Source organism: Molothrus aeneus, chromosome 19 (genome assembly GCF_037042795.1).
Source record: "Molothrus aeneus isolate 106 chromosome 19, BPBGC_Maene_1.0, whole genome shotgun sequence".
NCBI classification, from domain to species: Eukaryota; Metazoa; Chordata; class Aves; order Passeriformes; family Icteridae; genus Molothrus; species Molothrus aeneus.
The window spans coordinates 5,222,629-5,237,725 of NC_089664.1; the positions used below are offsets into that span (position 1 = coordinate 5,222,629).

Sequence of the window (15,097 nt, forward strand, 5' to 3'; positions counted from 1 at the left end):
TAAAATGACTAAGTCCACTCATTTAAAATGATAATACCAAATTATTTAATCTTGTTTAAGGTTTCTGCAAGGTTTTACATATTTGATGAAGGTCTTTAAATCAGCACCCATCTGCCACAATTGCAGAGTAAATCACTCTGCACACACAGCACATGAGTCTGCAGAGTCACAGCCCGTGTCCAACACACTGGAGTCAAAAGGAAATCAGCAGAGCCCTCCTTGTGAAGTTCATTACTTCATGAAGTGGCTGTCTGATGGACAAAGATATGGATATATAGACATACATCCCTGTCTATCTTCCCTGGAAGTGTTCAGGGCCAAGCTGGCTTGGAGCAAAGCTGCTCTGGTGGAAGGTGTCCCTGCCCATGGCAGCAGGGGAAATGAGATGATCTTTTAGGTTCTTTCCAACCCAAACCATTCTGTGGTCCTGTGATTCCATGTATACACACAGCCAGAATGGAACATTTCCCTGGGAAATTTACTGCACTGCCCAATGTTTTACAAGCTGCAGTAGCACCAGGAAGCTGCAAGGGGCAGACAGGACTGGGAAATGTGTTGTTTAGAAGCAGTTAACAACTTGCCTTCGGATAATCTGCTTAATGCTGTTTAACCTTAAATTCATTAGTAGCACATTTGGGGAGATTACACTAAACCCTCATGCCAGGAAGCCGTGTTGGAACTTTCCTCCTTCTCAAGGCAGCCTGAGATCCTTCCCACCTCAGGCAGAGTCCTAAAGAGAGTCTGGGAAAGGATTTCTGGGGAGTGCAGTGGTAGGGCAGAGCTGAGCAGGACGGGAGCCAGCTGCTCGCTGTGCTGTGCCGTGCTGGCACAAGGAGGGCTGATGTCACCAGCAGCTGAACACGGGTCCCCCTCACCCTCCTGTTCTCACTCCCTGCTCTGGGGACCTCATTCAGACTCAGCTCTGCCTCCTCCTCACACAGTTCACAGCAAGATTCCTCCTAAGTTAAGTCATGCACGATCCGACTGCTCTCCTAATGCAAATCAGGTCTCGATAAACTCCCTCGAATTTCACAGTGTGGCCCTTCCTTACACAGCTCTGGCTCAGTCAAACATCTGAATGAACACTTTAAAAAAACCACGTGCTCCCTCAGTGTATGAAGCCTTACCTCTCCAAGTTCTTCGCTTAATAAGGGCTGAAGAGTCACACACAGCTTTCACCAAAAAAGAGCCTTTAACAGTTCTGTTTGCAAAACAAAATCAATTTCCTAACTCTGCCAAGTGAGAAGGAAATGCAAGTTTTCCACAGGCCCTACTGAAACACTCCCAAAACTGATGCCACAGATGTGGATTTCAGAGTATCTGTAACAAAAATGGCCTTTGAAAGACATCTGTGGTCATGAAGAAAAATCTGAAACAATATATCCCTCACCCCATTTCCAGCTTTGCTCTGAGGGTTTCCGTGTTAGTGATTCACATCTCTGACAAAATGTGTCCGTGTGAATGACACAGAAAACAGTGGGAAAACAGTCATTGCCAGTGGGGCTCCCAACCACAGCTGAGGGCTGGGATGGTTCATAGCAGACACAAGAGATCAGAGGGCTCATTTCTTAGCTGGATTTTCCAACACAGAATGTCAACTGTGCTTATGAATATCTGTGATAGAAAACATTTTTGTGCCTTGGTTCTCATCTCGCATACAGGGGCATAATGAAGGAATAATTCTTTTGGAACAAATGTTATTACTGGGATGAGATTGGATTCAATCCTTTCTGTCACTGGGAAGACTCTTGCTGAAATTCAATGAACAAAAACACAAATGCAAAAATCCAAGTGGCATAGATACAAATTATATACATTTATTTTTATTCATTTAAATAACATTCTTCTGTATAAATTCTGACATATATTCAAATCATACATTTTTTCTTTTTAGAAATGCATTTGTAAGCATAGCATATGCGTGGGGGACGCCGTATTTGGATGCAGAGTGAGACTGATGGGTTTCAGATGGGAGCAAGTACAACTTTTAAGGCCCACATTTTTCTTATTTTAATCCATTCCTCTGACACATAAAGAGCAGAGTCCTGTGGGAGCTCACTCTAAAACTTCACTTTAAAGAGAAAACTATTTTTATATCCTTTATTTAAAGGAGACTGTGCAAACTTTCTGCCACATTTACATTGCCTGTAACACTGAAGAGGATGATGCTGCACAGCAGTGGTTAACTGGCCCAGGATACCTGAAGGATGCTGGATATATCCCCTCCTCTTTCCTAAATGCCTGCTAAGTTTGCTCAGCCTGGTCCAAGGGAATTATCATTCCAGTGGCTGACACCTCATGACAGCTCCCCAGGGCTAGTGCTCCTCATAGCTATTTCCAGCTACAGTGGTCCACGAGGCTGGAGATCATCTCTCCTCATTAGCTCAACCACTTTTCTGCATGTCTGCTGCTCACCAAGTGCTCCCCCAAGCCGAGATCTCTGCAGGTTGTCCCAACCCCTGCCCCACCCCAGCTCTGTGCCCTTCATCTGCTCCTTCTGTCCCTTTGCCTTTCCTGCTGGGCTGGGTTTGCCCCAGCCAGACCAGCTGGGCCCTCACCCTGCCAAGGATGGTGCCTGGAACTGCTCTCCCACATCCACCACCCCCTGCCCTGTCACACCTCCCCTCTGCTCTGCAGCTGCTGTCCCATGCCATGAGTGCCCTCTCTGTGACAGCCCAGCAGCTGGCCAGCATTCCCAGGCAGAAGGTGCTGCAGTGGCCATCAGGAACACCTCGTGTACCTGGATTGCCACCTCAGCCCCACAAGTCACCAAGATGCCCTGCCCTGACCTCACTGGCTGCTCAGCTGGGCCTCAACACAGCCCTGAGAGTCCACTTCTGGTTTTGCTGCCCTTACCCCACCCTCAGGACAAAGCTCAGCACCTGGGGAGCCTCACGACAAGCCATGCCACACAGCATGGTGCTGGTGGCACAAGTGTTTGAGCTCTGCCACCCCTCCAGGTACAACCCAGCCCAAGGTGACTGGAGACAGAACCAGCTCAGCTTCTTCCTCCCCTCCTGTGGTGCCAGGGGAACTGATAAGAGCATGGATGATCTGATCTCACATCACCAAAGGCAAACATGAAGCTGTTTCTTCTTTCCCTGCTGAGGCACTGATCTCCTTTTATTACTGTTGCTCCTGTGTGCCAAGGCCTGGGTGGCAGGAGGTGGCTGCTGTGTCATTCTGCCATTTGACAAGCACGGTGCCAGTGCCACATCCTCACTGTGCTGCTCCCTGTTCAGGAACATCCTGTGCCATCCAAATCTGAGCAGCCAGATCCCCCCGCCCATCCAGGCTTCCCATCACATTTCCTTCCAGGCTGTCTCCATCCTTTCATCCAGCTGTGCAACCCACAGGCAGCAGCTGTCCCACCCTGCAGGGCATCCTGACTCCTCCTCTTCCCAAACACAAAGCCTTTGGATTACTTTGGAGGTCAGAAGCAGCCCAGGTGCCAACACCTCCTGTGCTGTGGCAGGCAGGGACTAGGAGGGCTCAGCACCTGAGCCCACGCTCTGCTGGAGCAGATGGTCCCTACTTCTACAGTGAGACAAAATCCAAGCTTGTTCCTGTTACAAAGCAGCCCACAGTCACAGCAAAATTTAAGGAAGAGGTGTTTTGTGGCAGAGATTTAAAAATCTGCTAAAGTATTTTAGAAACATTAAAGTGAACAACCTGTCCTTCGATTTGCTTGCTAGCATCAGTCCCAGAAGCCAACACTTCCTAAATTACCTTTCCTCACCCATGAAGTGACCAAGTGCAAGTGTATCACTAGATCAGCACCTCTAAATAATTACAACTTCCAGGAAATTTTCTGGTTTGTCACCACCCTGCTCTTTAAAAGTTTGATGAGTAACTCAAGGATTAGCAATATCCAGATTTTCTCTTCCAGTCCTCCCCCGTTTTATAGCTAAAAGTAACTCTGCTCTGAATGACATGAGCCAGATTTATTACCTGAAGAATGGGACCTCACCCTGGCCCACTGCAGGCAACAAGAGCTTTTCCATCAGCTTTTTTCCATCAGCTTGGGCCTATATGCAATTCTATATTCTGCCCTCTTGGTCATCCTTAACAATTTTCATTCTGACTTGCCATGCCTCAAGTTTAAATCAAGCAGCAAGTTTTTGAGGCAGAAATGGCATCTTTGAGCATGTGTTTGAATCACCTACTTCCCCCCCCGCCAAGTTTCCAAAGATAAGAGAAACTTCCTCACAGCACTGAAAAACAAATAAATAACCAACATGTTCTCTCTACCATTTCTCATCTGGAGAAACATTCACTTTTTCCTGGCTCAGAGGATACATCCACCAGCTTCTGTCTCACCATTGCCCCACCACACACAGCAACGCAGCTGCAGCTCTGAGGCTGGGCAAGAGTGAGGGGAAATATTTGTTTTTTGCCCTGTTTCCATGCAGTAGTTTGATTTGCAGGGGTGGGAGAGATGGCACAGCCCCTGCCCCGAGGCACACACACTGCAGGTACCAACCCAGGAGCTCCACGGTGTGACCTCCCTGTGCAGTGCTGCCTGTGAGTCGTTCTCTCTGCTAACAGCCCACCAGCCTCCCACCAAAACCAGGGAAATCTGTAAAACCTGTTCCCTGCAGTGCTTTTTTAACAGCTGACTCCCCACCATCACCTTGTGCTATTTTAAATTCTGAAAGCATCTGTGCCTTTTACCTTCCGAGCCCCGAAGCGCACATCGGGTCCTGCGAGCTCCTCATCCCAAAGCTGCTTCCACCCAAATCCAGGAGACCTTTGGCCCTCAGGAGGCCAAGGGCTGAGCTCAGCCCTCCAGCAGGTCCCCTGTGCCACGTCAGCTCAGCAGGGATGGCACTGGGATCCCTCCACACGATGAGCACCCGCTGGGGAGAACCCCAGCCAATGAGCCCAGGCTCTCAGGGTGTTTGTGACAGTGTATTTGCATTTTGTAGAGAGACTTAAAAGCAAGGAATACACTGGTGCATCCAGCTTTTGGACACCTACTCAGCTCTAGTCATGGCAACACTGGTATTCACTCTGTATTTGAAGGAATGGCAAAATTTGACAGATACAAGTAGGGAGCACTCACATTTTCTCTAAAAAAGAAGTTACTCAATGACAGTGGAAGAAAAGCTTTAAGCAGTTGGTGTTTGCCAGAGGCCCAGCTCCAACAATATTGCCATCTCATTTACAGTATTTTAAACAACCCTCATGATTTTTTCTTTTTTAAACAATGTCACTAACCGCTGTACAATTAAAACCTAGAGGATAAAACATGACCTGGGGAATGGGGGAAGTTGGGGAGGGGCTCATGATCTTGTTGTTGGGGACTTTTTGGTTGGTCAGTTGGTTGCTTGTCTTTTTTACAAATAATTACAAATACAATTCCAAGAAGATATATTACATTTTATATACAGAACACACCATTTCTATCAGGGTAGGGTAGTAAGCCTGGCTTTTATTTTTACATGGCAACCCTGAGATGTCGTGTCGTCTTCCCTTGCACAGAAACTATACAAGTTCATTAACTCCTTCTAGAAAAAAATGGATTGCTATGTCTTAATAGCATCATCACCCTGTATAAATACTCAGAAAGGGAAAAGCTTAGTCTCTTCCCAAACTCAAATGTTCTTAGGATTTTATTCCCATTTCCCTGCTTAGTGGGAACAGATAATGGTGACTTTTTCAGTGTGCAACTCACTCCTCCTACTTGCCTTTTGGTAGTACGGTAGTACAGTGGTACAGTGAACAATTACTTCCCTTTTTTTTTTTTTTTTTTTTTTTTTTTTTTTTTTTTTTTTTGTTCTCCTTTTCAAATAAGTTTCTGTCAGGAATGAAGATGATGCCTTTCCAAAGATCTGTTTCCTGAAATTCCACTGTTAATTCATGAGCTACTTCTCAAACTAAAGGATGAAGACACAAGTGTTGGGTTGGCTGGAAACCAAGTAGCTTCTGACTCCTCATCGGGTTCTGCTTTCTCCACCCCACCACCTCTTCATAAAAAAAGTTTCAATTCAGTTTATAACAGTGAATTCTATGGATCTTTATGGAGAACACTGAATGCATTTCACCACACTACCTGAAATTCAGGTGTACTACACTGTCTCCTGTTCACCTGCAAGCTACAGCACACCTTGCACCAGAGAGTATCTGAAGCGCAAATTCCTCTGCGTGGAGCCTTGGCACGGATCCTGATACCCCTTCCACGAGCCCTGTAACTTTTTGAGAAGCAAACTTTGGAACAGCTGGATGACTTTTAAGCTTTAAAATTATGCATGGGAGTCGTCAGCGTGAGCTGTCCATTGGGGGCCACCTCATTGCCATCATCTTCCAGCAGCCCCGACACGTCAGCGTTGGGAATGCTGTCGTGGTAGCTGCTGAAACTGATGTTGTCCTCTTTGAGTTCAATGGTCCAAAAGGGAGCATTAAGTTTTCGGTTCTGATACTCACGGTACATGTAGACAGCACCCACAAAGCCCATCAGCAGGACCACAACAATGATGATCACTGTCAAAATAATGATGTTAAACTGAGTCCATGAAACATCTGCGAAAGCAGAGGTGCTGTTGTCAGAGGAGCTTATAGGAAATATTGTCTGTAGAGTTGTTGGTGACAAAGTACTGTTTAGCACTGCCGTGGAAAAGGATGTGGCCTTGGTGGTATTTGGAGCAGAAGTTGTAAACTCCCTTGGTTCTGGAGTGGCTTCTACAAAACAAATTTAAAAATGATCAATAAAAACATCTGCTGAGCTGAAAATCGAACACAAACATAAGAGATTTGACATTTATATCACAGTTATTATGGCAATTAAGGCTACACTGCTAAACTGTTATTTTTTCAAAGCCATTTAGAAAATGTCTGTCCAGGGTTGTGTGTGGGTTTTTTTAATATAATGCTGTGTGCAAAGTGCCCACAGGACTCCTCTGACAAGCCTGGTGCTGAGGGACAGGTGCAGCAGCCACGATTCAGGGTTCAATACAGGAGCTCATGATGACAGCAAGTCCCAGTCCAGCTCCTGTTCAGACCAGGAAAATGGAGCTTTACCAAGCTCAGCAAGTTTAGACTCTGAACCAACGTGTCCCTTGGTGTCTGTGTGGGCTGCACACTCAGACACAGCAACTCCAGGAGTTTAAACCATTCACAACCAGTGCACCAGATGTAGGACTTTGTTCTCAGTAGTATTATTTCTACTTGTACAAACAAGAAGATCAAAACTGAAGAAATGAACCACAAGTACTCAGCCATCCCAGGATTTTGCAGTGGGTTCAGTGTTTGCACCACTTTAGGTAAAAGGGCAAAATAACCTCAATTCTGCTTTTGAATGAAGTCATACACAAGCCACACGGAGATCCCCAGTCTACACAGCCAGAAGCAGGAGGTCACCAAATCACAACAAAAAAAGAAGCTTTTGAACACAGCAGAGGCCAATTGGGATCCTGGTTTGGTTTCAGTTGCTGGCATAGGTGCCCACAGGAAGGGTCAGAATATGGGAACTACCAGACTGTGCTCTGTCTTTTCCTAAATAGCCAAGAACCTGCCTTGCTTCCAGCAGCCATGGGATAAACTCTCTTCTCAGTTCAGAGTCAGGTTAACCTTGAGATCTCAGAACTGGGATGTGAATTCATTACGCCTGCACCAAACCTGCTGAGCTACAGGCCTCAGAGAGCACCACAAGTCTGTAGCATTAAGCTCACAAATGTAGCTAATAAAGCATTTCCTCACATGAATAACCTGATCTATTTTAGATTCTCAAGTTCAGGCAACAGGAACACTCTACAAGCTGAAGCCTCAATCAGCCAGAATGTTCTCTGCACCTATTGCTCCACAGGACTCTCTGCATCCTCTTTCCCACTCTCTTCCTGCCAAGAGAAAAGCAACTTCATTTTAAATCCATGTACAGCTGCAGCAATTACAGCTGATGGTGCCATGCTGTATAGATCCAGCTTCCAGCTCTCCTGAACATCTACTAATTATGACTGAGGAGGAGAGTCACTTCCGAAGGACTAATTTCGCACTAAGTTCCATCTCCAATGGCAACAGGAGCCGGAAATATTCAGCACATGTCCTGCCACGGGCCCTCAGGGGAACTCCCACAAGTTAACTTTGGGCTGTCACATTCCCAGTTCAGGCAACTGAGAAAGAAATTCCTCTGGAAGGGGCATCACACACCTGACTGAGGTTCTGCTCAGAGTCCCTTCCCTGCAGCAGCTCCTCTGTTCCCTCAGGCTGATAAGGACACTCAGGGTGCTGAATGCCAGAAGGCATGACAGGCAAAATTTTGCAATAGGAAGCAACATGTCAGGAGCAAGAAGTTCCTGGAAAACCTCTGGCTTTGGGAAAAGGGCATGAGGAATTCAGTCATTTCCAAATTCCTTCACCAACACTCAATCCCTGGCAAAGCTGTAAGTAGGGAAAAAACAGAACCAAGACAATGGCTGATTCACCAGCAAGGAAACAGCACTTTTCTGGGCTTTATGTGTGAGTCAGCATCAGCTCAGGGCTGGCAGGGAGGCCTGGGGTGAAGACATTTCCTGGCACTCCCAGGACCGTCTCGGTGAAGTGCAGGGCTCTGGCCGCGGCGCCGCTTCCGGGCCGTGACACGGCGCTGCCTGTTCCGCTGCCGGGGCCCTGCCAGCTCTCCAGATGTCCCCGAGCAGCTCCTTGAGAGCAGCAGCTGCTCCCTCAATGGGCTGCTTTGGCAGCTTTGATGGGAGCCTCACATCCAGCCTCACATCCAGCTGCTTGATTGAAGCGCCGGCTCTGCAGAGCCGCTGCTGCCGCCTGCAGTGGAGCAGCTCTGGCAGGAGGCCACGGGCCCAGCCCTGGGGAGGCTGCACTGCTGGGCAGGGTGGCACAGAGCCACAGTGCACCAGAGAGAGTCCCTGCTGTGCCAGCCCACGGCAGCAGGAGCACCACCTGCTCTGGGGCTCAAAACACTCGCCTTGGTCCTTTGAATATCCTCTCTATGTGCCTTCACAGAATCACAGCATAATGAGGTTGGAAGAGACCTCTAAGATCATCGAGTCCAACCTGTGCCCTAACACCTCAACTAGACTGTAACACCAAGTGCCATGCCCAGTCTTTTTTTAAACACATCCAGATCATGGATGAGCTGATGTAAAATTGCCATTTCCAGCCCTGTTACAGCTAATGAGCATCCAACTTTGTTGTACTGATCATCTCCCTGAGCAGGGAAGGACTCTGTGATTACACACCCAAGTGAGCAGCACAGGAGTGAAAACCACATTAGCACCTGATGGAAGATCTGAACTGAATCTCTGTCCATGACAAGGACAAATTTGTGCCCAAATACTTCCCTGAACTCTGGGTTCTTTCATCTAATACATCACATTGGTAATGTTTCCATGCATGGTGTGGGACATCCACCATGAAAACCAACCTCCACATAACCAATTAAGGAGCAACTCCAGAACCATTTTCTCTCATTGTACATTAAATACACTACAAATGGATTGGGGTTTTTTCCAGTTTGTTCACTAGCAGTGTCTGCCAGGGTCTGGAATCAGGGTGGTTACAGAGCTAACTCTAAACCACCCTTCAAGGCCAGGAGGCACCAACGACTGTGTGCTGGAATTGGAGGTGGTGGAGTCACCGTCCCTGGATGTGTTTAAAAAAGCCTGGATGTGGCACTCAGTGCCATGGTTTAATTGATGAGGAGGTGTTAGGTCATAGGTTGGACTAGATGATCTTTTCCAACCTAATTTATTCTGTTATTCTGTTATAAAGATGTGGTTTTCTTGTCTACACCAGAGTCCAGACGAATCTAAACTAACACGAACAATTACCAGCATTCCCTCTCCAACCTTTGTCCAGCTGCACAGTGAGCCTTGCCACTGACTTGAGCAGCATTTTTTACCTTTCCTGGTGCAGTTGGTGCCCTGGGAGTCCCTGCTGTAGCCCTCCTGGCAGAGCTCACAGTGGAAGCCCGTGGTGTGGTACAGGCAGCCGATGCACTCGCCGCTGTCGGGCCGGCACACGCTGGGGGACAGCCCCGGGTCCACGTTCCCGTTGCACTCACACCTCATGCAGATGCTGTCTGAGTTGTAGTAGCCCTTGTCACACTGGTTGCAGTTGAGGCCAGTGTACCCTGGTTTGCACTTGTCACACCTCGGGATGCTCTCGCCAGGCTCTGCAGAACACAGAAAGCAAAGCAGGGATGTGCCACAGCCCTTGCAGAGACACCCCCAAAATTGTTCTGTGGGGTTTGCTCTGTGGGGACTGACCACAAGGCACCCTGACAAAAATCAGCAGCCACAAGTATTGACCAATCTCAAATTTTGAGCTGAAAATACAACTTTTGAACTGCAGCAGTTTCTCTGTTAGTAGGGGAAAAACCAGCTTTGGAGAGTTCTGATGCCTTTGTACCAACCTCACAGAGCAAACTCAGCACGTTGCTAAGGAAATAAATTATTATTCCTGAACATTTCCATCTCAAACAGGCAATTTCAGAGAACAGCTGGAACTATATCAGGGATGCTTGCAATCCAAAGGAACTTTTGGGCCTATACAAAACCAGAAGCAGCTTGCTTGCAAAATTGATTAGGGAAATATCAAAAAAAGTCTTAGATATGACTATTACAGCTCTGACTTGTCTCAGGTACATTGGAGAATCTCTGCATGGAGTCCCATGGAGATGTTCAGAAGCAGACTCAGAAGTATGGAGGGCTACAAGGCACTGCTGAGCATCTCCTGCCCCCCTCCTGGCTGCCATGAGCTCAGCAGCTTCTCTGCAAAACTTTGCAGGCTCTTCAGAGCAGACTGCAGCAGCAACACACTGGGAGCTGGAACCAGACTTTAAGATCCCTTCCAAGCCAAACCATTTTGTGATTCTGATCCCTCCCCTGCACAGCTGCTCTCACAAGAGGCAACACAAGCACCAGGGACCCATCACAGCAGGTGCTGCTTGCAGTGCCCACAGCCAGGAGCTCCACAGGCTATAAAACACCTTGCTGGGCTGACACACTCTGAGGGGCAATGTAACTGAGGAGAGCAACCTTCATTATGAGGAATTAGAGCAAAACAAGAGGCTCACCTAAGTGGCAGGTGCCAGTGGATGCCACAATGGAGCAGGGGCAGCGCTGGCAGCCGTGGGCAGGCGGGGTGCTGTGATAGAAACCCTCCTTGCAGAGCTCACAGTGCTCCCCCTCCGTGTTCTCCTGGCACTCCAGGCAGGTGCCTGAGGAACAGAGAGGAGAACAAGCAAACATTCAGCAGCAGGAACTGGAGCAGAACATTTGGAGCAAGAATCCACGTGGAACACACTGAATTATCAGAGCTCACAGGTGGTTCTGGATGCCCTCTGGCCAGAACATGAGCCTGGCCTCTTATGACCTTCTGATGCTCATCCCCTCGTTCCACACACACACAGATAATGTGAAAAAGCAGGTGGCCCCAGCAGAGAGGCCCCACAGCTCACCACTAAAAGGTCACTGCAGGTAAACACAAGTTATCAGTGTTAAGATTCTCCTCAAGGAAAGCAGTTTCAGTTTGCATTTGTACCAGTGAGATGGAACACTGATGCTGAAAATCCCCCACTCTCATGAGGGGTCCCTGAGGTTTATGCCTTTAGTTTTTTGTGTGCAGCCTCTTCCTGTACACCTGGGCTGGTGGTCAGGGCTGAGGACGTGCCACTGTCTTGCTCTGGGGGCAGGCAGCTCCATCCTACCAGTGTGGCTCCAGCTCCTCCACCCCAGGACAAGGCAGCAGCAGTCACTGACCTTCCCAGAGAAGCAGAGAAGAAGTGGGGACTCACATGAGCCACCTGCCCTTCCTGGGGAAGCCCCTGAATCAGAAACTCAACGTGCCGTGTCTCCACTGGCGCCGTCTCCTAATGGCCTCCAAATTGCATTTTGATACTACTGTGACCCAGAAGAAAAATCTCCTTAGTTACAAAAGCACAGCCTCTATATAAAGCCCATCCATCACCAGGAACATGCTGTAATTCAGCTGGCTGCTCGGTGAGGTGGCAGGGAGCTGAGGGAAGATTGGAATAAATCCCATGTACCAGACAGAGTCTGCAAAGGCAACAGCCCTGTCTATAAACTGGGGTGGCCCAGAGCAGTGGGAGAGCACAGACAGATCCACTGAGCTGACCCAGCATTGCTGCTGGGGGATGGAGAAGTCTCATATCAACATCAACCACAGGAAAAAAATCCTGATTGAGGTTTTTGCTGACTGTTTGAAAGACCAGAGCAGATTTTCTTATTAATATCACAACAGTTTGGCTCCCTCACAATCCTGACACGCCTGCTGCTCCTCAATTCCCACAGTGATGACTCCACAGCCAAGCATCCCCAGGCAGCCTGGCATGTCCTTGCAGCCTTGCCTGCTGCCAAGGGCAGGAAGCAAGCCCAGGAAGTGGCTGATTCACCCACCCAGCAGGGCCCTGCCAGCACCCCTTGCTCGGCATCACCTCCCACACACTGTTTGCTCTTCCCTCAGCAGCCTGTCAGGCACGAGCCAGTGGTTTTTGTGGGAGAGATGTCAGGTTTAGAAGGGAAAGTTATCTGCTGTGCTTGGTTTCTCCAGCTGCAAACCTGGATCAGCTGTTTCAGTGGGATGGATGTCTTGGACAGGGAAGTTCATCTGCCTGGTCACAGCAAGGCTGCCTTGGACAGTGCTCCCCAGGCTCTAACAGGGGCATAAATCTGGAATCACACCTGTGCTGCCTCGGTCATTTCAGCACCAATGTCTTTCCCATCAGCAGAAATCACCCACATCCATCTCCAGCAGCCCTGCAAATGGCTGTGTTTCCCTGAGTCAGCAGCTGCTCAGCCAGGCAGAGCATGCACAGGCATGCAATCAGGTATCACTGTGGAGATCCTTAATAATTAATAGCACTTCTCATCCTGATAATGCCCTCAGGAAGGATCAGACCCCACAGGACCCCAGTGGGGAGCACCAGCCCACCTCAGTGCACAGACCCACCATGGAGTACAAGGGTCGTGGCAGAGGAAGTGCTGTCAGCTGGGGAGCTCCTGCTGCCCAAGTTATTTATTTATGCCCAGTAATTTCAAATATTCCTCCTGGCCGGAGCGATGCCAAGCAGGAGCTGGCTGCAGAGCCAGCAGAGGGAGCCCAAAGTATAGCATGAATGGGAAAAAACTTTGAAAATTGGACAAAGGCTACACAGAATTGATGTAAAGCTGGGGAGGTCACACAGAGTGCAGTCTCTAGAGCAGGCATCTGATCTAATTTTTAATCAACTTCGTTCTCTGTTCTGGTTTTGTTTGGTTCCCTCAGCCACAGCAGCAAAAAGTTTCTGTCAAATCAACAAGAGGTCATTAAACAAAATGAGGGGTTTTCATTGCAATGCTGTGGGCAGCACTGGGCAATCCCAGCAGAAAGCGCAGCCCCATCCCAGGAGCAAGGTCTGTGCTGGGTTTTCTTTGATAAATCAAGAGCAGGAGGAACACTGAGGGAACAAAAAGGAAGAGCAGATTATCCTCCTCCTTCACAAAACCCACACACCCAGCTCCAAACCAGTGAGACAGCTGATGTGTGCACAGCTTTAGTGACAGCCTTGTATCCCTCAGCACTGGTAGGACATAAGCACACAGAGTTCAGCATAGAGTGAATGCAGTAATTCATGCTCAAGGGAACGCAGGAATTCACCCCCAGGGAATGCAGACCCAGTGCCCACGGACCAGGGCATTCCTCTGCTGCAAACACACAGCCCATGAGGGAACCTGGGCATTCCTCTGCTGCAAACACACAGCCCATGAGGGAACAGACGGGCACAAATTGCCCAGAAATACCTGATTTCATGAGCTCTGCCTCTCTGCCAGCAAATTCTGCAACATTACTTTTAATTATTATCCCTTTCTAAGCTCCTGGACAAGTATTACAGAACTGCCTTTCAGCCTGGAGGTTTTGAGGAGAATTTGGAATTTGAAGTGAGTGCTGTGGCTGAAGTGGGGTTGTGCAGGCAGTCCCAGAACTGCTCCTCCAGGATCTCTCCTCCCAGGTGAGATTACAAAGCAATCAGGCTCCCCCTGCTCTCCCATAAGCTGTTCAAGCACAGCTGCCTCGACATTTGCACTCCATCAACATCTGAGTGAGAGACAGTCAAAGAAATAATCAGGGAAAATGAACAAGGCCAATTTATAAGAAGTGGGCAGTATTAATTAGATGCTGGCAGTTTTTAGCAGCTCTAATCCTGTTATCTGTGGCAGCAAGTCCCCTTACGTCAGTGCCAGCCCAGGGTATGTTTCCAGGTAAACAGCAGCTAAACAAAAGGTCTTTAAAAGCCCATGTTGTGTGTTTGTGTAAGTGCAGAGAACAATAGAGCCCCAGTTTTGGATACAGGCTGCTGAGTTAGGGCTCTGGGCTAAAGCACACAGCCTTTACTGCCTTCCTTCAAAGGAGACCAACCCCAACCCTGCATTTCCATTTCAGCTTTAAGGTAAAGATTTTGGGTGTGCAAGGCAAAAAGATGTAGGTGAAGGGGACAAGAGCAGAGTGTGCTGAATGAGAAGAGAAAAAGCAGAGGCAGAGGGGGCAGGTGAAGGACAAGAGGCCATCATCACCTGTGGAGCTGTTGCAGGTGTGGGAGAGGTTGTTGCACTGGCAGGGCTCACACCAGCTCTCGTTGAACCTGTAGAAGCCCTCACTGCAGCGGTCACACTTCAGGCCCGTGACTCCAGCTTTGCACTGGCACTTCCCAGAGCTGCAGGGGGAAAAACAAACAGTGAGATCTGGCTGTGCTGGGAGGCATGCAAAGTACAAACCTTCAGGCAGGGTTCTGCACTCCCTGTATTCCTTTCTGCTGGAAGCAGGACATGAAACCCAGGGGCAACCATTTCCAAAAAGTGATGGGGACTTCGAGAAAGGACGAGTGTCTGCCAAGCCAGTTGCCCTGACAGCAATTTCCAGCTGGGCACCAGAAATCATTGCTCATTCCAGAAAGCCTTGGCCCAGAGCCACTCCCTTGCATCAGCCCCAGCAGATGCTCCCACAGCCCCTCTGGAGTCCCTGCTACACCTGCACAGCCCTGGGTTCTGAGGCACATCCATGGTCACTGCCTGACCCATCCCAGAGCACCCACCTGGTTCATCCTCCCCCCTCCACACCAGTGCTGAGCAGCACCTCCCAGATTTTC

General features: G+C 48.7%; 1 protein-coding gene across 1 annotated transcript in view; it reads right to left on the reverse strand.

Annotated features, from left to right (window-relative positions):
• Nucleotides 1-1,792: 1,792 nt before the first annotated feature.
• Nucleotides 1,793-15,097, reverse strand: part of MEGF9 (multiple EGF like domains 9) — a 48,349-nt gene continuing 35,044 nt past the window's right edge. The window contains exons 3-6 of the mRNA XM_066562710.1: nt 14,526-14,665; nt 11,030-11,173; nt 9,854-10,126; nt 1,793-6,681 (exon numbers count right to left, since the gene is read on the reverse strand). Of these exons, the coding sequence (XP_066418807.1) occupies nt 6,233-6,681; nt 9,854-10,126; nt 11,030-11,173; nt 14,526-14,665 (1,006 nt within the window). The 3' untranslated portion in view covers nt 1,793-6,232. The remainder of the gene's footprint in view (nt 6,682-9,853; nt 10,127-11,029; nt 11,174-14,525; nt 14,666-15,097) is intronic.